A 22,937-nucleotide genomic window follows, 5' to 3' on the forward strand; every position below is an offset into this window, starting at 1 on the left:
AAGGAATTATTGGGCTTATAATTATTGGGCTTATTCATCAATGAGTTTGATGAAATCACATATTACAGCCAATATGTTTGGTTTATGTACATGTTGATGAATACACAGTGAATACAGAGAAGGCAAACTAAAGGTCTGGCTGGTTTGCTGGATGTCAGCCTAAACAGCTTATCGTAGTAACCTGTCCCCATCACAACTCAGTCTCCGTTCTGATTAGTGGATTGATGTTAAGGTATTTTTGGCAGTTAAACCTCTCTCAACTGGTAATCTAAAATTCTCATTCAAGCCATTAAACATTCTGTTTTTCATACATTACCAGTTTATTCATCTTTTTTTTATTCATCTTTTCATCCCATTCAAAATAGTTAGATCCTTCTCCACTTTTCCAAACATTCATATTGAATTTTCTTTTTCATGCATTTTCAGATCTTGTCTATTGATTCATATTCCATTTAAACCTTAAGATGTTTCACGTTTTTCATACATTACGAGTTTTATTCAACATTTAAATCTCATTCATACTAATTAGATGCTTTTCCACTTTTTCTACGAATTATAACAATGGGAGTAGAAAGGAACAAAACGAATATTGTCAGCCAACAGTACTACAAAAAAAAAAAAAAGACAATAAAACATAACACAGCACCAACAGTGTTGTTAGCTGCTGCCAAATCTAGCACACCTGGCATTAGCGCCATCAGCTGCAGCTGCACTACCCATACCACCTTATTTTAACAGAAAATGTAACTTAAAGCTGTTGAAACTAAAAATGTCTTTCAGTCCTGGATAATATATGCAGCCAATAAACTTTTATCTCTGGGCTTGGAATTAGACTATACCTGAGTTTGCAAAATACTGATAATTGCAGTACAGCAAGCCTGATATTTTGTCTTTAGATCAGAAAGGTGTTGGATTGCATTGTGTACAGATATCTGTTGTTGCTGAGTACGGATGAGTTGAGGTGGCTCTACATTAACAGCTGGGAACTCTTCCTCATCAAGTGTAGGCAGTGTTTGAATTCCGTACTGCGCTAGGATGGCATCAATGTTTTGGTCACTGTAGGGATTTTCCCCAAACACATTGTTGACAGCTATGCTGTCTGTTGCAATGTTTTTGAGCATGCCCTCTGTCCAGAGTTGAGTTGGTGTGCGATTATTTTCTGTTCGCAACGGATGGAGGTTCCAGGCCTGTCTAAACTGCTCCAGTCTTTTTGAATCTCAGGAAGATAAACAATATGCAGTGAAAGTCTGTGGACATCATCATCTGGGTTTAGAACCTCTGAATCCTCTAAGGAGTAGAACATAAGATAAAAGTGCTGCAACACATGCAAAAAATACATCACACCAAAGGCGTTCAATTCTCTGATTGTGAACTGATTGTCCGGTTATGAAACCTCTGTGTTCAAGTCCTTGAACTAGATGCATGAATAAAGCCACAAGGATGTTTTCACCACCATGGTCAGATCTGACTCTTGATGGTAGGGCATAGAGGCCATGTTGCTTTCAAAAACTGAGAAAGGACTGTTGTGGCACGATTGTCTGTGCTGCAGTTGAGGTAAGTAATCAGACGGGAGTATCCATCAATTGCACCATGAATCACAAAACCTCATCTAGAAAGGTTGAAAAACAAATATTACTTTGAAGATTATAACACTATTGACAGTAGTCTGGAAACAATATAGCTGTAAACTTTTTTTACTTGCTGAAGTTCTTTTCAAAATATAAAAAAAAATGACAAGTCTGGTAATAATAACCTTATGAGACGCATGTTCCCATCAATGTGCCACAAGCTATTGGGGTAAGGTACATGATAAACACGTCTTGCAACTGTCTGGCTCCATCTCCTTGCAGCAGCAGTAGGACTGACCCTTGTCAACATCTCACGCACCCTGGACCGTGTAACAAGCACACCCTGTGCACGCAACAGGGCTCTTATCATCTGCAACAGATTTGTCAAAATATCTAAATTGACACGATATTCACAAAACAATGGCACACAAATGTGAATTAAATACAGCCTAAAGATAAAGACCTCCAATTACCTCATTTCCAGAATTAGGATATTGGCTCTGAAGTTGCCTCACATGTTGTTATGTAGTTTTAGGAGTTTTTCAGGCAAGCATGTGCTAAAGCTCAAATTTGTGGTTTATTGATAAAGATTTCTGACAATTTGATCTGACGTTGTCGGAGTTGTGAGATCCAGGCGATCACCGGACTCTCAGCGCTCATGTGCCCAGCCGAGAGCAGCCTTACCTCGGCTAGTCCTTCTGACGTTTGCCGCTGGCTCCGTTTTGGCTGAGGGCAACGTGATGTTTCACAACTTTATATATGGCTATTTACATTTCGTTTAATTGTTGGCTAAAAGATACATGCAGAGATAACCGGAGAAGCCAGAGCGAGCTGACGTTATCGAGTACGCTTCTGTTCCATTTGTGTTCTCCCGTCCACGGGAGTTCATTCTCCTGAGTCGAACTTGCCAAGTCCGAACTACCAAGGACGCGAGTCCGAAGTTTGCGAACTTGGTTTTGAGAAACGGTGTTGCAGTCGATTCTGTTCCCTTTGGAATGTGTGTTCCCCCTGCTGACTGCGCATGCGCCATGAAACACCGCTGGATGAACGGAAAGCGAAGAAGGACAAAAATATTGGCGCTACGTTTAAATGTCTTGCACTGTAGCATAATAAAATGATTCTCACTGTCCAGTTTTATTTCTGTGAATTGAATTAATCTTGGACTTGTTCATAGTTTATGTATTATGCCTGTATTTACTTTATTATGCCTGAATTTATTCAGTTGAATTGTGCCAACACAAATTAGCTTATGTCCAAACTTGATGCCTCATATTACTGCATTTTTATTTTTTAGCATTATTATTATAGCAAAAATACAGAGATGACATGTTTATGATATACAACAACAGTATACAAAATGTATTAACAATGTTCACTGTTTCCAAAGTAGCCTACACATGCTAAAATTTGAGTTCCTCAAATTATTGTCACAAGGGAAACAGATACTATGTTATATTTTGTTCCTTATATATAAAAAAAAATGAATAAATATATATGGATACAATTATATGTTGTCATTATTGCCTTCTTTAATATTTTTCACATGCAAGATGCAAGGGTGCAATATAACATTCTTAACAAAATTAATGTGTAATTTCAAAGGGCACTAATGAAATCAATCAATCAAGAAGAAAAAGTGTTTGGAGGCAACAAGGTATTTTTCATGCAACACAATCAGATGTAGTGTTATTGTGAAACATGTATGCTTGAAAGAAAACTCTTGTTTGTAGAGCCCTGATGATGGCAAAAGGTGTCTCAGTTTCACACTGGGTTTGTGAAAGCCTGCCTCACCCACTTCAGAGGGACACTATTTCATGTGGCGTGTTTGCTTTGAAGGTGTGATAGCATTATATAAAAATATTAAATGTCCATTGAAATGGTACAATACTTTAAAGTTAATTTGTCTTATTACTTCAGTTTGCAGAACACATTGTGCAAAATTCTACAATAAACTTCTCCAGTGAGCCACAAGACATAACACGGTTCAGAATGGAGATTGCTTTAACACTGCTACACCAATCTGGTATGGCTACTTATGAATACCATTGATGTGCTTTTTGGTGTGCACCTTCACTAGTGTTGTACCTCCATAGATGACCTAAGTGAACTGTGCCACTTTTGTGGAGAGGCAGAAACAGTTGAAGACACTGGAGGAGAGACTGAAACATTTGAAGACTCTGAAGTTCTTTTATGTTGACAGATTGCTTGTGACTACTGCGGGCGGTGGTTCCATTTAAAATGTGTGGGCAATCCATCTACAGAGAAAGAATACAAATGTGTTTCTTGCAATAAATGACTCAGTTATGAAGCCTTTGTTTTTGGAGGGTTTTTTTCTCAATTTTCACTTTGGGTAAACTCTTTTCTTTTATAAAATTTGCCATTTAAAATCACCTGTGAACTCCTTGTGGTTCAAATAGGCCTGCAATGGAGGCTTCTGTACTAACCAAAGCCTTAATAAACATGGCATTAAAATCTGTAGTGCATTTTAAATTGGAAAAGGAATAAAGATTTAAAAAAATAAAATAAATAAATAAAAAATGCTTAAAAAAAAAATACCACCTTCGAGGGGAAAAATAGTTTTTTGAACCTTTTGGGTTCCCATGCTTGTGAAAAGGGGAACACAGATTCTGAAGGGAACAATCAAATTTGCAATAATGCTAAATGGTAATATGAGGCATAAAGTTTGGACATAAGCTAATTTGTGTTGGCACAATTCAAATTTATAAATTCAGGCATAATACATAAACTATGAACAAGTCCAAGATTAATTTAATTCACAGAAATAAAACTGGACTGAATCATTTTATTATGCTACAGTGCAAGACATTTAAACGTAGCGCCAATATTTTTGTCCTCCTTCGCTTTCCGTCCATCCAGCGGTGTTTCATGGCGCATGCGCAGTCAGCAGGGGGAACACACATTCCAAAGGGAACAGAATCGACTGCAACAACTGTCCTAGTGTAACACCCTTTCGTGGGGTGGATGACGTAGGCTATACAGGTGTGTAAGAACCAGGAAGACCTGGCGCTTACTTACCGCTTTTTATCGGATACCAAGTAGCCTACTATCCTGGCATCAACGATAGATACCAAATGCAGATCTCTTTTGAATGTAAAGTTTTTTTGCGATTTCTCGGAGTAAAACAGGTAGGCTATAACCATTTAAGTAACATTATATTTGAAAGCCGTAATTTTAACAATTATCCAACTTCAGTTTTGTTGAGCATTTATCAGCAATCACAGATCACTGCCAGTCTTTTAGCAACTTTTAATTTAAACTTATAACAAACAATACACAAACCAGTGATATTAAATGGCACATTTCCGTTCGTGGCTACTCGATGTAAAGCAACTTCAGAAAATACTAATACTATCTGTAATAAGCACTGCTATCGACTGCATGTGCCGCAGCCATTGTAGCTTACAACCTTTTCTTTTTCTATTGTGATACGCATTTTCTTGGTTAAATATAAACTGAAATTCTTTAATTTGTAATTTATCATTCGTTATGTGAGGACCATCACCGAAAGTAGCTCTTCGAGATCGGTCCGCCCATCCCCGAGTTTCATTTTCATGAAAACATGCAAACTAGCGTATATTTTAAAATCTATATTATTGTAGACAACGATGTAACTATAAAGACTGAAGAAGAGGGAAACCAAGTAAAAGTTAAAGAATTGGTTATTAAGAATTCCAATTATTATATGTTCTGGTTTGATCCTCTTATGTTAGGGATTTCTCTGCTCTTTGAACTTGGACAAACAACAAAAGTGAAAGCACAGTTAGAGTAGGCCTGTGTGCTAGTCAAAATGTGTAACTTAAGTTTTTACATTTCTGCAACAAGTGTGATTACACAAAGTGCAATATCATAAACAGTCTGTAAAACATGAAACATAATAATGTTCTTAAAGCAAGAATATTTTTAACACCAAAATAATAATTGATTGTTCTCACATGCCATTATTTCACAAGAACAGTTTCATGTTATTTTTATGTTTATGAATCTTTAGTTTGAATGTTTTAATAGTAAATATTTATATATTTTCAAAATGTTTACATTTTATCAAAATTATTTAATCACACATTTTTTTTATTGAAAATAATGCCATTTTAATCAGAGTAAAATGTACTGAGATTAATGCATATGACAACATATTAACAGAATTGATAGTCTTTCATCTAAACACAAAAACTATGACTAAAAAACTTTGTAAAGATTAACAGTGTGTTTATTATCAATGTAAAGAAATAAGAAAAGAAGTTAACATATTTTCACAGATTGTAATGAGTATTTGAAGATCCATGGCATTCCAGTTCCAAGTAGCAGTTCCGGTTCCAGTTCCAGCAGGACCTAGAAAAACAGACCGCATAATAAAATGCAGCATAGACAACAAGGCAGAGAGACTATGGAAATTTTTAAAAGGCAGAGATATTAATGGTTTGTACTCTTCTGAAGTCTGGAATGATGTTACACCATTAACAGCAGCAGTTATATGCAGAAATGAAGAAATCTGCTCTTATCTACTTGAAGAGTCAGCTGATCCTAACAAACACTCAACAAATGGACTAACACCTCTACATTATGCTGCTTTCACAACTGGAGTTCCATTGAGTATTGTGAAAAGATTACTTGCAGCAAAAGCTAACCCAGATGGAAATGGATTACAAAGATTTACTCCATTTCAGTATGCTGTTGATCGTGACCGTGAAGACATTGTGAAAGCACTTATAGAGGCTGGAGCTTCTCCTGCAAGGAACTATGGGATGAATCCAGAACTTGATAAAAAGGTTGAGAGAATGATTCTTCGACTATTTTCACAGGGTGAAGTGTCTGACAAAGTACTTATATCTTTCTCTTTTAATTGTGCTGTACTGATGAAAGACCAGACAGAAGTTTACAGAGTCTATAAGGATCATTTCTTTCAAGAGGATCCTTTTGATAATTTGATTTATTTTGAGCTCTACTTTGGTGTTGTTTGTCGTGGTGCAGAGCAGTACCATCAGAGCGCCATCAAGTGGTTGAAAGATACAAAGAGTGCAGACAGATACATTGAGGGACTCATCAAGCGCTTTCCAAGAATCCTTCAGGAACACTTGCCAATTGCACTGAACTGCTTAAAAATTGCTTTGTGTGTCAGTGAAAGCATCTCTCCTCAGGTATTCAGTGAACTTGTGCCAATTTTAACAAACAGTCTTCAGTACTTTGGAAATTCAAATGGTGCAACAGTCAATCTTTTGATACTCAAAATACTCAATGTCATGATGCAGAAGACGTCTGAGCAGAAACTGAGATTAAACCATTCTGTCTATGAGAAGTTATGCAAAAGTCTGTTACCTCTCACACTTCCTGATTATTCAAGTTTAATTGGAATGTGGACATATAGTTTCTTTGCTGACATAAATGACTTCAGTCCTGAACTTGTGGCATCATGTGGATTGTCTTCAGTCCCAGAGATGATACTTAACACTGCAGAGATAGAAGATGAAGCCATAAACAAAAAGCTACAAAACCTGAACATATCACTCAAACATCCATCAGGTGCAAGGGATGGTTTACACGAGGAGACGGCTGCTCCTTTGAAGAGCAGGAAAAAAAAGAAAAAGAAGAAAAAAATCCAGCAAGAAGTGGGATCACAAGAAGGTGAGCTGCTACATAAAGAGGAACTGTTTCCAGACACTGTAGTGAAATCCATTGAGGAATCAAACTCAACTGTGCAGCCATTTACACCTCCTGCTGAGAATCCAAATATCTCAAGAAGGTGGGTTCAGACCAGCTGTCGTTGGAGACCCAAGCTTGAGAAGCTAGCTAACATGGATGTTAGCAATACCTATAGGCTGGGAAACGGTAGGCTTACTCTTGTACTCAGAGATGAATTTCAGATTGCTAAAGGAAGCGATGGAACAGAAGTTTTTCTTGGTTTGAGGGATGATGGCACAGAGGTGGCTGTGAAACGAATGATTAAGTCCAATTATCAGGTCCTCAAGAATGAGGAGGAATTTCTACGACTTCCACAACTTGATAATCCCTCCATTGTGCGATATGTGGACTTTGCTGAAGATGACCATTTTGGATATCTTGCTCTTCAGCTTTGTGAGTACACACTGGAGGAATATATCCAAGAGCATTTACCAGATGATAGCGCTGAGAGAAGTTTGGTTCTGAAGAAGCTGGTGAAAGAAGTTCTCTGCAGTTTACAGGTTTTACACCAACCGCAGACCAAAGTGCTTCATCGGGACATCAAACCCCAGAATGTTCTGATTGGTAGGAGCTAAACCTGAGTATTTAAAAAAAAAAAATATCCCCTTGAAATAATCTGAACTTTATGTTTGTTATAGACATAAAAGGAAAGGCTAAATTGGCAGATTTTGGCATAAGTCGGCGACTGAAACAGGGTGAAACCACCATACAAACAAGAATTGCTGGAACTAGATGCTGGAAGGCAAAGGAGACCATAAAGGAGGAAGTCAACACTGGGTACAAGAGGAGCTCTGACATTCAGGTGCGTTTTCAATATTAAACTATTAACTCAAAGTCTATTCAATCAGTGTACGTTGCATTCATTAGTTTGTTTATTTAATGTTGAAAGCAGAAAAATAAGATAATTGCAGTTTTAACAAAACCAAAACAAAAGCAGAAAATAAAAAAACAAACAAGAATTTGACTTATTTCTAATCATATTTTTCTCAGTTCTGTGCAAGTCTAACTGCTGCTATGGTTTGTGTCAAGTCATTCATTAGTCTGGTTGTTTGATGAATAAGATGAAATGTAGTTGCAAAAATCGCTTTAGAATCTGCACAACTATAACAGTGGATGACTATTATTGATGATGAAACGGTTCGATCTTTGGTTGAACAATCATCGGAAAGGGGCATTTTATACTTGCCCACACTTGGAAATCAAATATTCAAGCTGTTTGTCTATTTTCTATCCCTGAATATAAAAATGAGAAATCAAGCCAAATACTTGGCGCATTTTTCTAATTTTTCTGCTTTCAATACTAAATAAAAAACTAATGAATGCAACATACACAGACCTGGTATTTACAAAAATTCTGATTTAGTGGTAACTGTAACCTGTTTGCAGGTTGCTGGGATGTTAGTGTACTACATTCTCTCTGGAGGACACCATCCATTCGGTGAAGATGTGGACTGTGAGTACAAAATTTTACAAGGAAAATACTCACTGGAACATCTGGATGATGATTTAGCGAAAGATCTCGTCGAGTGGATGATCAATGAAAATCCAGAAGAGAGACCAACCGTGGAGCAGACCCTTGCTCACCCCTTCTTCTGGACTAATGAAAGGTAGAATATTATCTTTGATGATCGATGACATTTGACAGGTGAAATACAGTATGAAACCTGACTGAAAAAGTCCAGAGTGCCCATGAACCATTAATTCCAATATATTCCTATATATTGTAATATATATCCTAATATATAATGTTTCTGAAATTGTTTCAGGAGAGTGCGGTATCTGAAATTTTTGGGAAATGAGAAAGAGGCCGAAAACTGTCGTAATTCAGATAAGGAGCTCATTGATGCCATTGCAAAACACACAGAGGGGAAAAGCTTTTCTGAATGGAAATCTAAAGTAAGTAAAACCTCAATACAGTCCATATAACTTATGAATACATACAATTAAGTTCCTTTGTCCGGCAGTTTATATTCTTCTTTGACTGGTGCTTCATCAGACACATGGGAGCAACTTGAAGTGAAAAAACAATCAGAAAAACCTGTTATTATTGGCCAGATTAAGACATATAATTTAACTTACTATCATTGTTAAACTTAGCCATAATACATTGTAGCTTAATTTTTGTTTTTTTGCTTTTTTTTATGTGTCAAAATATCTTTTTCTCAGTTGCCCTCTGAGCTTGTCCAGCAACTGGATGGGAAGAAGAAAGTCTATCCTGAGAACACACTGGGCCTGCTGCGTTTCATACGCAACCTACACGAGCATTAGTGAGTTACATAAATAATTAACAACGGACTGTTAAATTATGAAAAATAATGCACAACCCAAGCTGATAATGTGTTTACAACGCAAGGCGGAGTACAAATAATGCAACAACTGATCAATTATGATCAACAGCCAAAAGGAAAAAGTGTCATAGATTTGTAAGAAATTCGTTTTTAACTAAGACTTTCTTGTACAATAATTGTGTTGTTTGTGTGATGTTCTCTCCACAGTATAGAAGATGCTGTGAAAATCAACCTGATGACTACATTCCCTGATCTTTTTGGGAGTGTGTACCTGTTTGCCAAGGAGAAAGGGTGGAACACCAGAGAAAGTGTCATGATGAACTCAGCATCATGAATGTAAATCTGAAATAAAATGTAATTTTGTAGTCAACAATAATTTCAGCATAATGACTGACACAAAATTGTTCACTGACACTGAGTAAAGCTATCATATTTTAGGTTTGCTCTTAGTTACTAATGAAAAAAAACAAAAAACAGTTTATTTAATCTTTCAACAAATCATTTTGTTACATAAAGCTATAAAATATATAATTTGGAAACATATATACTAAATTTAAAATATTTTGTAATTGCATGCAATTGTACCTCATGAATCATGAAACATTCAGTGCTGCAAAACATGCTGTTGTGGTGTTTGCTGCTCTTTTTTGGGTGAAAAATAAAATAACATAAGTGATTGGCAGAAAAACAGTGTCATATATTAATTTATCATTATCACACCTTTTCATAACTCTGGACAGATTTAACAGGAAGTAAATAGTTTTGGGTCAACTTGGTTACATAATACTGTATATGACAATTGCACATTACAGTACTTTAAAACACCCATGCAGAAACATCTGTTGTATCATCTATGATTTGCTATTGAATTAACTGGTAATTAAAATTAATACTGAACAAATTATAAGAAATTATTGAATCTACATTTATAAAGCGATCTGAACCTGCTTTGTTGAAACAATGGATGTTGATTGACTACAAAGCACTACACACAAAACCATGCAGCATCAAAAGTCACATTAATGGTAAGTAGTATTCATGTCACTTTTATTTAGCCTATGTATATATTGATACACCGTTTACAATTTGATCAAACTATCATAGTTGGTTGAAAGAAGCCTATGGGTCACCTATAGGCCTATTAGGTGAAGTGTAGGCTGACAAGAACACAAAATGGTTAAGTGAAAGGACTTTATTATACTATCATTTTTATACTATGTACAGTACAAATATAACTATTTAAAAAAAATAAAAATAAATAAAGTCTTTTATGCTCATCAAGCCTGCATTTATTCAATCAAAAATACAGAAAAAAAACATAAAAAGGATTTCAGCATCATTACTCAAGTCTTCAGTGTCACATGATCCTTCAGATGGAAACAGTTGTGCTGCTTTATATATATATATATATATATATATATATATATATATATATATATATATATATATATATATATATATATATTGGAACTTATACTTTTTTCAGGATTCATTGATGATGAATAACAAGTTAAAAAGAACAGTATTCAAAATATAAATTATATTTCACTTTTTTAAATCAATTTAGCACATCCTTGCATAAAAGAAAGAAAGAAACAAAGAAAGAAACAAAGAAAGAAAATGACTGACCCCAAACTTCTAAATGTATATTAAAATATAAAGCCATTATTTTAAATTTCACAATATTACTGTTTTTTTTTTTTTTTTTTTTTTTTTATCAAATAAATGTAAATGCAGGCTTGATGGGCATAAGAGTCTTCTTTCAAAAACATTAAAAATAATGCATTTATACACCTTACTTTTTTACATTTGAGCCCCTGAGGAACTGTTCTTGTACAGCAGTTTTTTAATCGTTTGACGGCATTGAAGAATTGGATTCAAAGAAGTTTGTTATGTATTAACGGCTGTTTTTATGCAAATATGTATAAAATATACACTGACTATTCAGCTGTTTTAAAACTAACGTTACTCATCTCAAATTGCCTGTCTTATACGTTTCCCATAATTCGTGTTCGCCATCTACTGGTCGGACATGTACAATGCCTCTCTACAATAATAAAAAAGAGAAACTATACACTTTTATTGCACATTGTTTGATAAATTCGCTACTAGACATTAACAGTTGATCGCCACGCCATCGCTTATATTCTTAATATCGATGCTGGTTCAATGTTTCACAAACCCGGATCTTGTGCACCAGCTGACCCAGAGAGTAAACACTGACTGAGAGGAAGGGTGAAGTTTCTGCCTCTCCATAAAGCTCGCGAAAATACTAGCTTTATATTTGCATTACATTAAATATCATCGCCAAACGCAGGAAGAAATGAACTCGTCCAAAAGAAGTGAAAGTGACTGGCAAGGTTTGGTGAGCGAGGTGAGTGCTGCTGCTTTACTAAAACACTATGATGATAAATGATGACGGCTGTTTCCATATGGTACTGTATCGCTGCCAACCACCTGAACTCAAGCGTTTGATTCAAGTAGAATGTGCTTTGGTAGTGAGGTTTAAAAAAACATAATCTAATATCTAGAAACTAGGCCACATATATTCTGTTTTAAATTATATTTTAAAAATTAACGTTACCTCCTATGCAGGTTTTCCAAGACTGTGGAAAACCCTGGTTTTTCATTGAAAAAAGAAATGTTGTTGAGGGTATGAATTAAAATGAGAAATATCTTGATTTGTAGTTGTTTTAGCTTATTGTAATGCTTGTTTTGTCTGATTTTAAATAATTTTAAGTCATTTTAAAGCCCCCTTTTAAGTTTGTTGATGCTCTCTGGTGTAGAACCAGGTTTTTAAAACATCTTTTTAAATAGCTGGTTTGCTGCTGATCCAAGGTGAACTACCAGCTCTTATTAGTCTCAACAGCAGCTAATTGATCATTTAGAGTTGACCAGCCATGAGAAATCAGTAACCACAAAGGACCAGCTATTCTCATGATTTTTTTTCATTAACAAAATTAGATTTAAGACAAATTGTAAATGAGAAAGTGTCGTCTTATTATTTTCTTATAATATTATATTTCTCAGACTGCTGCATACTTCTTTGTGAAATTGAAATATCTTTATAACAAAACTAAATCAAATAAATAAATTAGCTAATAATACAAGTAAAAGAAATCTATTCATATGAGTACATGGACAAGATTTTTATTTGCTCTATTACAGGCTGAACTATCTATATTAGAGGCAATCAACATTTGAAGCAGAACATGGTCTGACTTTAGCTTTGTGAAATAATGCTACATAATAAATAAATAAATAAATAAATATATATAAATAAAATATAGTTTTTATTTATATAGCTCAGGGTCGCATTACATTACAGTCACACTTGGAAAGAATAACACTAAAGCAATTAACAGAAATGACAATCAACAGCAAAATGAAAAATTAGAATAAAGCACAATGAAAACAGGACACAAAATGCAAAAGAAAACATACAAAGAACAACATAAAAGTAAGAAATAACTTACAACTGATTACTGAAAACATTTAGAGAACAGATGGGTTTTGAGTAGTGATTTAAATTCAGAGATATTATTGACACAGTGGAGTGATAGCGGGATAGAATTCCATAATTGTGGTGTATCAACGCTGAATGATCTACCCCCCATCGAAGCGAGGTGATACTGAGGGTTACTGAGAAGGCCAGAATCGGAAGAGCGTATTGAGCGAGTTGGATTGTAATGGAGGAGTAGTTCACAGAGATACCGGGGAGCCAAGAAATGAAATGACAGAGCTGGGCAATGCGGCGTAAATGAAAGAATGCTGATTTGGTAACAGAGTTGATATGGGGCTGAAAGGAAAAAGATGAATTGAAAATAATAATGTTTTTAACATTTATTAGATGATTTAATGAGAGTACCAGTTATTTCAAAGGAAAGGTCATTAGGAATTCTGCTAGTGAGTTCCAACAGTTTTGTCTATGTTTAATTTAAAAAAAAAAAAAAAGAGAGAGAGGTTAACCGTTCTTTTATTTCATATACACAAGCAGAGATTCCGGTGATTTGAGTGGGTGAACTTACATTTTACATTTTGAATGTCATCAGCATATAAATGGTAATTAAAACCATGTCGGTACAAGATTTAATGCAGTGGTAATATGTAAATATGTAATATGTAAATGAATAGTAGTGGGCCGAGAACAAATCCTTGGGGGACACCTTGCTTCAAATGGGCATTAGGGGATTGAAAGTCCTGCACTGAAATGTAGCACTGTCTGTCAGAGAGATAAGAAGAAAACCAAGAAAGAGCAGCACCAGAAATACCCACATCTGAAGGTGATAAATAAGTAGATAATGGGAAACAGCATCAAAGGTGGAGCTAAGGTCAAGTAGCAAAAGTAGAGAGAGAGAACCAAAGTCAGCAGATAGTAGCAAATCATTCAGTACCTTTACAAGTGCAGTTTGGAGTGGTCGAAAACCAGATAGCAAGGAACATCAAAGACATTGTGTTCAACTAGAAAAGTCTGAAGATGAGAGGCAATAGTGCTTTCCAGTAATTTGGTAATAATGAACAGTAAATTTGAAATCGTACGATAATTAGATAAAACTGAGGGATCAAGGTTGGGTTTTTTGAGAACTGGGGTAACTGCAGCAGTTCCCATTCAGTCAGTCATGTTCGACGTACATCGGTCAGACCGACGAATAGGAATCTCGCTAGAGAGGTCAATCTGCTTCGAGTGTAACTAAAACGAGCCAATGCACATTGGCATACAATCATATGCAACAGCTGCTTGCCTCACAGCGCGGGTATTTAATGAGCAGCAGGTGCGTTGCTTCTTCAGCTTTTCGCTTCGGAGCCGAACATATGTGTCTGTGTTTCTGCAAGAAAGTGTCTTCTAAGGTGAGTCCTTCATACTTATCTTTTCTTCAGTGCGGGTGGATAGCATATCAGCGGGGTAGAGTCCTCTCTTTCTTTTGATTATTTTTCTTTTTTGCTTTATTTGAGGAAAGCTGTTCCCAGCTGTAAAAGGCTGTTTTACGGCCAGTGATGGTGCGCTTTTGAGCGCTAAATAGCTGTTCTCATAGCTGGTCTACAAAGAGAGGAGAGCACACGACAGGCTGCACACAATCCCTGTCTGTGTTGCTGCGGCTGTTTCCCTGCATGCTTCTGCACATTTAAAGAGTAAGTCCCTGAAAGCGCTTACACAAGTAGAGCTTGCGTCTTTTTAAAGATGACATTCTACTTGTGTGTTTCTGAATGCGGTCGTTACCTGGCACAAGACTCCAGTTCCTGCAAAGGGGTGGGAGTCCCAGTGCCACTTCCTCATTACAATCCTCCTCAGACTGTTGCTGCGGGTAGTGGCACTGGTGATCTGAGGATTACAGTGAGCGCACTTCCTTCGGAAGGGTGCTTCCTTCGGGGAACCAACCCCCTAGGAACCCCCACTCCTCCTGTACTCCGCAGCCAATAGAGGTGTGCACCATCCGTATCCTTTGGAGCTCCCCCCGATGACCGGATGTCGATAGCAGCATCAGAGGGTGAGCCAGATTTTTCTGGAGATGACGAGTCGGCGCAGTTGCCTCCTTCGGGAACTGTAACAGTGCCCGATTCTGATACAGAAATTAGGGCTGGGCGATGTATCGAATGCTTTTGTCACGCGCATTTCTTCAGTAAAGCCGGTTCCCTGATTACCGCTAAATCGCCATCACCTGCTTTCAAATGAAGCGGCATTTAATAGACAGAGCCGTAGTTCACTGATAAGACACGCAATATCGCGTTCAATATCGACGGCGATACATATCGATATTGAACGCGATATTGCGTGTCTTATCAGTGAACTACGGCTCTGTCTATTAAATGCTTCTTCATTTGAAAGCAGGTGATGGCGATTTAGCGGTAATCAGGGAACCGGCTTTACTGAAGAAATGCGCGTGACAAAAGCATTCGATACATCGCCCAGCCCTAACAGAAATGATGGTTATGCTTTCCCGGGCCACCAACAGGGTCGGGCTTGTGTGGAGTACTCGACCATGTCCCGAGCCCTCACGGTTGGACGATTGGTATCTTGGGGTGGCGCGTGCTTTTTCTCAGCCACCCACCCCGGTTCCTTTCTTCCCGGAGGTGCACGAAGAACTACTTACGTGGTATGTGGACGGCACCTTTTACTGCCCGAAACTGTTCCGGTGGGTCCTCCTCCCTCACCACCCTTGTTGGCGGTGCGGCGAAGGGTTATACACGCATCCTCCTCTGTGGAACCGGCCGAACTGTGCCCTAACTTCACCTGGCAGGGGGAGCCATCTCTCCCTTCCCGGGCCTGTAATCACACGACAGATCTTACCGGCAGGGCTTACTAGGCCTGCGGGGAAGCCACTTCCACCTTACACGCTATGGCGTTGTTGCAGGTCCATGAGGCCAAGGCACTGAAAGACCTGCACAGGGTGGTCACGATCCCCAAGTTCTTCGGGAGCTTCGTGCAGACCTTGAGCTTTGTGCGAAGAAGGTTATGGCGCGGTAGGTGGGTCATGCTGTGTCCACTTTGGTGGTCCAGGAACACCATCGCTGGCTGTGTCTGGCTGACATTAGGGATGCCGACAAAGTCAGATTTCTTAATTCCCCCTTGTCCCAGATCGGCCTCTTCGGTGACACTGTCGAGAACTTTGCCCAGCAGTTATCGGCTGTACAGAAGCAGTCTGAGGCAATCAGCCACATCCTGTTGTGGCGGTCAGCTGCTGCATCCACCAATCTACCGCCGGCAGCACCTCAGCCTGCTCGTCGATGAGGGTGCCCCCCTGCAGCTGCCCCTGCTCAGCAGCAGCCTCCATCTAAGCGGCGCCATGGAGCCGGTCACAAGCCGAGTGCCCAGCCCATCCAGGCCCCTGCCAAGAAGGGCGGTAAAGCCAAGAGCAAGAGGCCCTAGGACGGGCAACCCGGAGATTGATGGGACTGCTCTTCAGGAGATGGTGACCGCACCACTCCTTCCCCTGGAGGAGGGCCGGGTGGTAAATCCTTTGAGCTAATAAATTACCTAAAGGTACATTACAAAACGAAACAATTTAATTGTTAAAGGGAATAAGAATTGAATCAACTGTAAATGATTCACTGTAAATGATTCAGAATTAATATTTAACACTTCATCAATTATTAGTCCAGCGAAAATTGAGGTTAGAGTATTTTACCAATTCTGGATAAAATATTATTCTGTGGTCAACAGTAACAATATTTTATTATTAGGGGCCAAGCCCCGAAGGGGCTGTAGCCCCTATTGTAATTGTACGTTTTCCCTTTTATTAGGGGCCAAGCACCGAAGGTGCTTAGGCACCTATTGTTATTGTTGGCGTTCCGTACGCTTATTATTATTCTTCCGCTTCTTCTTCCGCTCTTGAAGTCTATGGCAGCCCATAGAACCGCTTGCGGGAAAGTTGTGAAATTTGGCACACAGTTAGAGGACAGTCTGACCTTTGTCCATAGCAAATTTGGAGTCTCTAACTCAATCCCTCTAGCGCCATCAGCTGTCCAAAGTTGCACTTATGTTTATGTTAATAACTTTTGAACCATAAGGGCTAGAAACAAAATTCTTTTTTCCTCTGATTCCTTGGGTCAAGACGAATCGATTGCACCATATGACGTCATTTTCCGTCATGAAAATTTTTCCGCCATTTTGAATTTTCTGAAAAACGTACTTTTTCGAACTCCTCCTAGGCCGTTACTCCAATTTTCACGAAAATTGAACCAGATCATCTTCAGACCATGCCGACAAAATGTTATGGAATTCAAGTTGATTTCTCAAACCGTTTTCGAAAAACACGCAAACGAATTGTACGTAGTGCTTGCGAAAATAGACATAAGGCTGTATCTCCGCAACGCTTTATCGTATTCAGACCAAACTTGGTAACTGTCATCACAAGCATGACCTGAGGCAACATGCAGCGTTTCGGCGCAGCGCCACCTAGTGGTGCGGAGATATGAAAAATGGCTATTTTTACTTATAACTTCTGATGGGTTTGGCCAAAAATCATGAATTTGGTCTCGTTGGATTCGGGGAATCATGCCGAGTCGAATGATATCCAATTTTCCCATATTGGACATTTTGGCCGTCGGCCATTTTAAATTTGGTGCTAAAATGCTGTATTTTACGAACGCATTAGCGTATCGTTATGAAACTCGGTATGGGTCATCAGCACAATGCCCTGAAGGAGCATACCAAGTTTAGGACCAGCGCCACCTTGTGGTCAAAAGTTATAAAAAAATTTACAAAAATGCTAATAACTTTTGACTATATTAACCGATTGTAATGAAACTGTTTTCAGTAGATTCCTTGGGTCATGCTGAGAACATAGATATCAAACTTTCCATAGTCAGCTGAACTTCCTGTCCGCCATATTGTTTTTCTTTAAAAACCTACTTTTTCGAACTCCTCCTAGACCGTTGCTCCGATTTTCACCAAAATCGAACCGTATCATCTTCAGACCATGCTGACAAAAAGTTATGGATTTCAAGTCGATAAGTCAAACCGTTTTCGTATACCAGAGCAACGAATTTGAGGCATGATGCAAAAATGACTCTTGAAGCTGTATCTCTGCAATGCTTTATCATATTCAGACCAAACTTGGTATGTGTCATCACAAGCATGACCTGAGGCATCATACAATGTTTCAGCACAGCGCCACCTACTGGAGTGGAGATATGAAAAATGGCTGTTTTTGCTTATAACTTCTGATGGGTTTGACCAAAATTCATAAATTTGGTATGGTTCATCAGGACAATGCCCTGAAGGAGCCTGAGAAGTTTCGGACCAGCACCACCTTGTGGTCAAAAGTTATAACAAAATTGACAAAAATGCTAATAACTTTTGATAATATCTACCGATTGTAATGAAACTGGTCTCAATAGATTCCTTGGGTCATGCTGAGAACATAGATATCAAATTTGCCATATTCAGCTGAACTTCCTGTCCGCCATATTGTTTTTCTTTAAAAACCTACTTTTTCAAACTCCTCCTAGACCTTTGCTCCGATTTTCACCAAAATTGAACCGTATCATCTTCAGACCATGCCGACAAAAAGTTATGGATTTCAAGTTGATAAGTCAAACCGTTTTCGTATACCGGAGCAAAGAATTTGAGAGATGATGCAAAAATTACTCTTGAAGCTGTATCTCTACAATGCTTTGACATATTCAGACCAAACTTGGTACGTGTCATCACAAGCATGACCTGAGGCATCATACAGTGTTTCGGCGCAGCGCCACCTACTGGAGTGGAGATATGAAAAATGGCTATTTTTGCTTATAACTTCTGATGGGTTTGACCAAAATTCATTAATTTGGTATGGGTCATCAGGACAATGCCCTGAAGCAGCCTGAGAAGTTTCGGACCAGCGCCACCTCGTGCTCAAAAGTTATAACAAACTTGACAAAAATGCTAATAACTTTTTTTTCTAATTGCTCACTGCTGCTGTTGGTCTGATGCTCACGGCCATGTTGGCTGGCTTCTTGTGCCGTTTTTGTGCTTGGCCCCGTAATTGCTGCTTGCAGCTATATTTATTATTATTCTTCCTCCCGAATGGGAGTCTATGGCAGCCCTATCAACGGAACATGAGAAAATGATGAAATTTGGCACAGTTGTAGAGATGCTCATGAATAGTGATTGGACCAAATTTGGAGTCTCTAGAACCAACTCTATAGCGCCACCACCAGTTCAAAATTTCAACATTCTAACGGTTTTAACATTTGAACTGTTTGTTATAGAAAAATTAAATTTAGTTCATCTGATTCGTCTCTTCATGCTGATGCTATTCAACTTCTTACATTAAGTCTCCACCCATTACAGTAGCGGCCATTTTGAAAAGTACAGTATTTGTTTTTTTCGCTTCTCCTCCTTCAAAATTTGTCCAATTTTGTCCAATCTTTGATCAGATTATCTTTGGACTGAGCCGCACAGAAATGACTGAACAGATTTTTTTTATTCATCTTTGTTCAAAGGTTATGATGTCACAAAGTTAACGAGGTCGACCCAAAATTAGTATAGAGGCTGTATGTCGGCCAAACTTTGAGCAATCGAAACAAAAATTGGTACCCTTCATCAGAACCATGGTCTGAGGGTCTATGCCAAACTTGGGAACAGCGCCACCTACAGGTCATGAGATATGAAAAATGGCTATTTTGGCCAATAACTTTTGAACAGTTTGTCAGAAAATCATCTTGGTGTCTATGGATTCCTTGGATCATGCCGAATCCGACGATACCGATTCTGTCAATATTGGATGAATCACGTGTCCGCCATTTTGAATTTTGTCATAAATTGCGATATCTTTTAAACAATTTGACATATCTTCACAAAAATTGGTATGTATGACCTTTAGAAGGTCGTGAAGGTACATGAGAAGTTTCAGCACAGCGCCACCTAGTGTTCCACAGATATAATGATTTTTGCAAAATTGCTTATAACTTTTGAAAACATTATCCAAAATTTGTCTGCTTTATGTCATTTTATTCCCTGGTTTATGCCGATTCCGACAATGTGTCATTTGTCATTTTCCTTAAATGTACCTGTCTGCCATATTGAATTAAATCAAAAACAGTTTTTTCGCTACTCCTCCCACAAATTTTGGTCAATTTTGTCCAAAATCAGCTCAGATGATCTTTGGACCGAGCCGCACAGAAATGACTGAACAGATTTTTGATATTCGCTACCATTCCCGAGATATTCATCTCTGAATGTGACCTTGCTTGTGTTTGTTGTCTTATACTAGTTAGCTTAGCACAGTAATTGCTTAGCATGCTAAACTATTGCTATTCTTTCTAATGTGGTCTTCAGTCAACAGGTTAACCAAAACTTAGTTGGCATTAAATAACTTTGCATACTAATATGGTTAACATGCTATGAAGCTTTTTTTTTTGTGAACTCTTTCTCACACTGAAACCTCTGCTTAGCATACTGATGAACTTGCATGGCTGATTAGCTCAATGTGTTACGCCACGGATCCCGAATGCTCTGCATCGTGGGTTCGAAACTCAGTGTGACACATGCCCAGACCGCATGAGGTACTGTGGCAGGAAAAGATGCAGAACTTGTGTCTGTTCTAGGCATTCTGCCTAAAACTGGTCTAATCTGAAGCTATCACATGCAATTCCTTTATGTCCAAATTCGTAGTTATTCTTCTTCCCCCTGTATGGTAATCAATGAACCATAAGAAGGAAAATTATCAAATTTGGCATGCTTGTAGTGATAGTAATTAAAAGTAATTTGACCAACTTTGGAGTATCTAGGACTAAGACTAAGTCTATAGCGCCACCACCAGTTCAAATATTCACTTTTGTAAAGGTTATAACTTTTGAACCCTTTGTTCCAGAAAAATGAATGTCAATACAACTGATTCCTCTCTTCATACTGATCACATTCAATATCTTACATTAAGACTCCACCCAGTACAGTAGTGACCATTTTGAAAAGTACAGTATTCCATTTTTTCACTACTCCTCCTACAATTTTTGTCCAATTTTGTCCAAAATCAGCTCAGGTGATCTTTGGACCGAGCCGCACAGAAATGACTGAACGGATTTTTGATATTCGCTACCATTCCCAAGATATTCATCTCTGAATGTGACCTTGCTTGTGTTTGTTGTCTTATGCTAGTTAGCTTAGCATGCTAATTGCTTAGCATGCTAACCAGTTGTCATTCTCTTTAATGTGGCTCTTCAGCTATCAAGTTAACCATGAGCTTCATTAGCATTAAGTTAGCTTAGCATGCTAATATGGTTAGCATGCTAAGTAATGCTTTTTTGTAAATTCTTTCTTACACAAGTTCTCTTCCACAGATTGTTGAATGTGCATCCTCAAGTAGCTCAATGTGTAAAGCCAGTTAACTGATGAGCTCTGCACCCCAAGATAGTGGGTTCGAATCCCAGGTGGAGCGGTTTTATGAAATAGTGTGTTTTGATTCCTTTACTGCCTCTTGGATTAGAAATAAATGCTTTTTGTTTCATGCTGTGTTCATTTTCATCTAAGCTTATGTACATTCTGAGTTCATTTTCGCCCGTAATTCTGAACCAGCTGTTTCATGTTTGTTCATTTTCTGCTGTTTTTCCTCTTCCTGCTCTGTATTGCGCTACAGCATGATGAGCTGCAGAATGATCTAAAGTAGTTATTAAATATAACATTCAGTGCAGTTTTATAAAAATTCTTCATTTTGAGTTCATTTTCACATGAACTAATGAACTTCGGCAGGTGTGCCAACATTCACCTGCACAGTGGTGCAATGAGATGAGAAATGGACACTGGACTCGGAGGTCGTGGGTTTGAATCCCGTGTGGGGTTCCTTTATACAATTGTGTGTAATGAGTAATTTTGATACCTTTTTTATCCAAATAAGCTTGGCCCCGAAGGGGCTGTAGCCCCTATTGTAATTGTACGTTTTCCCTTTTATTATTATTATTCTTCCTCCCGAATGGGAGTCTATGGCAGCCCTATCAACGGAACATGAGAAAATGATGAAATTTGGCACAGTTGTAGAGATGCTCATGAATAGTGATTGGACCAAATTTGGAGTCTCTAGAACCAACTCTATAGCGCCACCACCAGTTCAAAATTTCAACATTCTAACGGTTTTAACATTTGAACTGTTTGTCATAGAAAAATTAAATTTAGTTCATCTGATTCGTCTCTTCATGCTGATGCTATTCAACTTCTTACATTAAGTCTCCACCCATTACAGTAGCGGCCATTTTGAAAAGTACAGTATTTGTTTTTTTCGCTTCTCCTCCTTCAAAATTTGTCCAATTTTGTCCAATCTTTGATCAGACTATCTTTGGACTGAGCCGCACAGAAATGACTGAACAGATTTTTTTTATTCATCTTTGTTCAAAGGTTATGATGTCACGAAGTTAACGAGGTCGACCCAAAATTAGTATAGAGGCTGTATCTCGGCCAAACTTTGAGCAATCGAAACAAAAATTGGTACGCTTCATCAGAACCATGGTCTGAGGGTCTATGCCAAACTTGGGAACAGCGCCACCTACAGGTCATGAGATATGAAAAATGGCTATTTTGGCCAATAACTTTTGAACAGTTTGTCAGAAAATCAAGATCTTGGTGTCTATGGATTCCTTGGATCATGCCGAATCCGACGATACCTATTCTGTCAATATTGGATGTATCACGTGTCCGCCATTTTGAATTTTGTCATAAATTGCGATATCTTTTAAACAATTTGACATATCTTCACAAAAATTGGTATGTATGACCTTTAGAAGGTCGTGAAGGTACCTGAGAAGTTTCAGCACAGCGCCACCTACTGTTCCACAGATGTAATGATTATTTCAAAATTGCTTATAACTTTTGAAAACACTTTCCAAAATGTGTATGCTTCATGTCATTTTATTCCCTGGCTTATGCCGATTCCGACAATGTATCATTTGCCATTTTCCTTAAATGTACCTG

At 38.0% G+C, this 22,937-nt stretch overlaps 2 protein-coding genes and 1 long non-coding RNA gene across 5 annotated transcripts in view; 2 read left to right on the forward strand and 1 right to left on the reverse strand.

Annotated features, from left to right (window-relative positions):
• Positions 1-328: 328 nt before the first annotated feature.
• Positions 329-2,542, reverse strand: LOC137030860 (uncharacterized). The gene is made up of 3 exons (XR_010896465.1): positions 2,042-2,542; positions 1,754-1,938; positions 329-1,609 (listed from the first exon to the last, which is right to left on the reverse strand). It is a non-coding gene; the product is annotated as an uncharacterized lncRNA (long non-coding RNA).
• Positions 2,543-4,533: 1,991 nt separating this feature from the next.
• Positions 4,534-10,230, forward strand: LOC137030861 (probable serine/threonine-protein kinase irlE). The gene is made up of 7 exons (XM_067401351.1): positions 4,534-4,714; positions 5,846-7,829; positions 7,904-8,067; positions 8,652-8,872; positions 9,032-9,161; positions 9,432-9,532; positions 9,761-10,230. Exons 2-7 carry the CDS (start codon positions 5,870-5,872, stop codon positions 9,885-9,887), a joined length of 2,703 nt encoding a protein of 900 aa, XP_067257452.1. The 5' UTR covers positions 4,534-4,714; positions 5,846-5,869; the 3' UTR covers positions 9,888-10,230.
• A 1,528-nt stretch (positions 10,231-11,758) lies between these two features.
• ccdc149a (coiled-coil domain containing 149a) overlaps positions 11,759-22,937 on the forward strand; it is a 36,405-nt gene continuing 25,226 nt past the window's right edge. For all 3 annotated transcript variants that reach the window (XM_067401352.1, XM_067401353.1, XM_067401354.1), the window contains exon 1: positions 11,759-11,927. In XM_067401352.1, the coding sequence (XP_067257453.1) occupies positions 11,877-11,927 (51 nt within the window). In that variant the 5' untranslated portion in view covers positions 11,759-11,876. The remainder of the gene's footprint in view (positions 11,928-22,937) is intronic.

Source organism: Chanodichthys erythropterus, chromosome 11 (genome assembly GCF_024489055.1).
Source record: "Chanodichthys erythropterus isolate Z2021 chromosome 11, ASM2448905v1, whole genome shotgun sequence".
NCBI lineage: Eukaryota > Metazoa > Chordata > Actinopteri > Cypriniformes > Xenocyprididae > Chanodichthys > Chanodichthys erythropterus.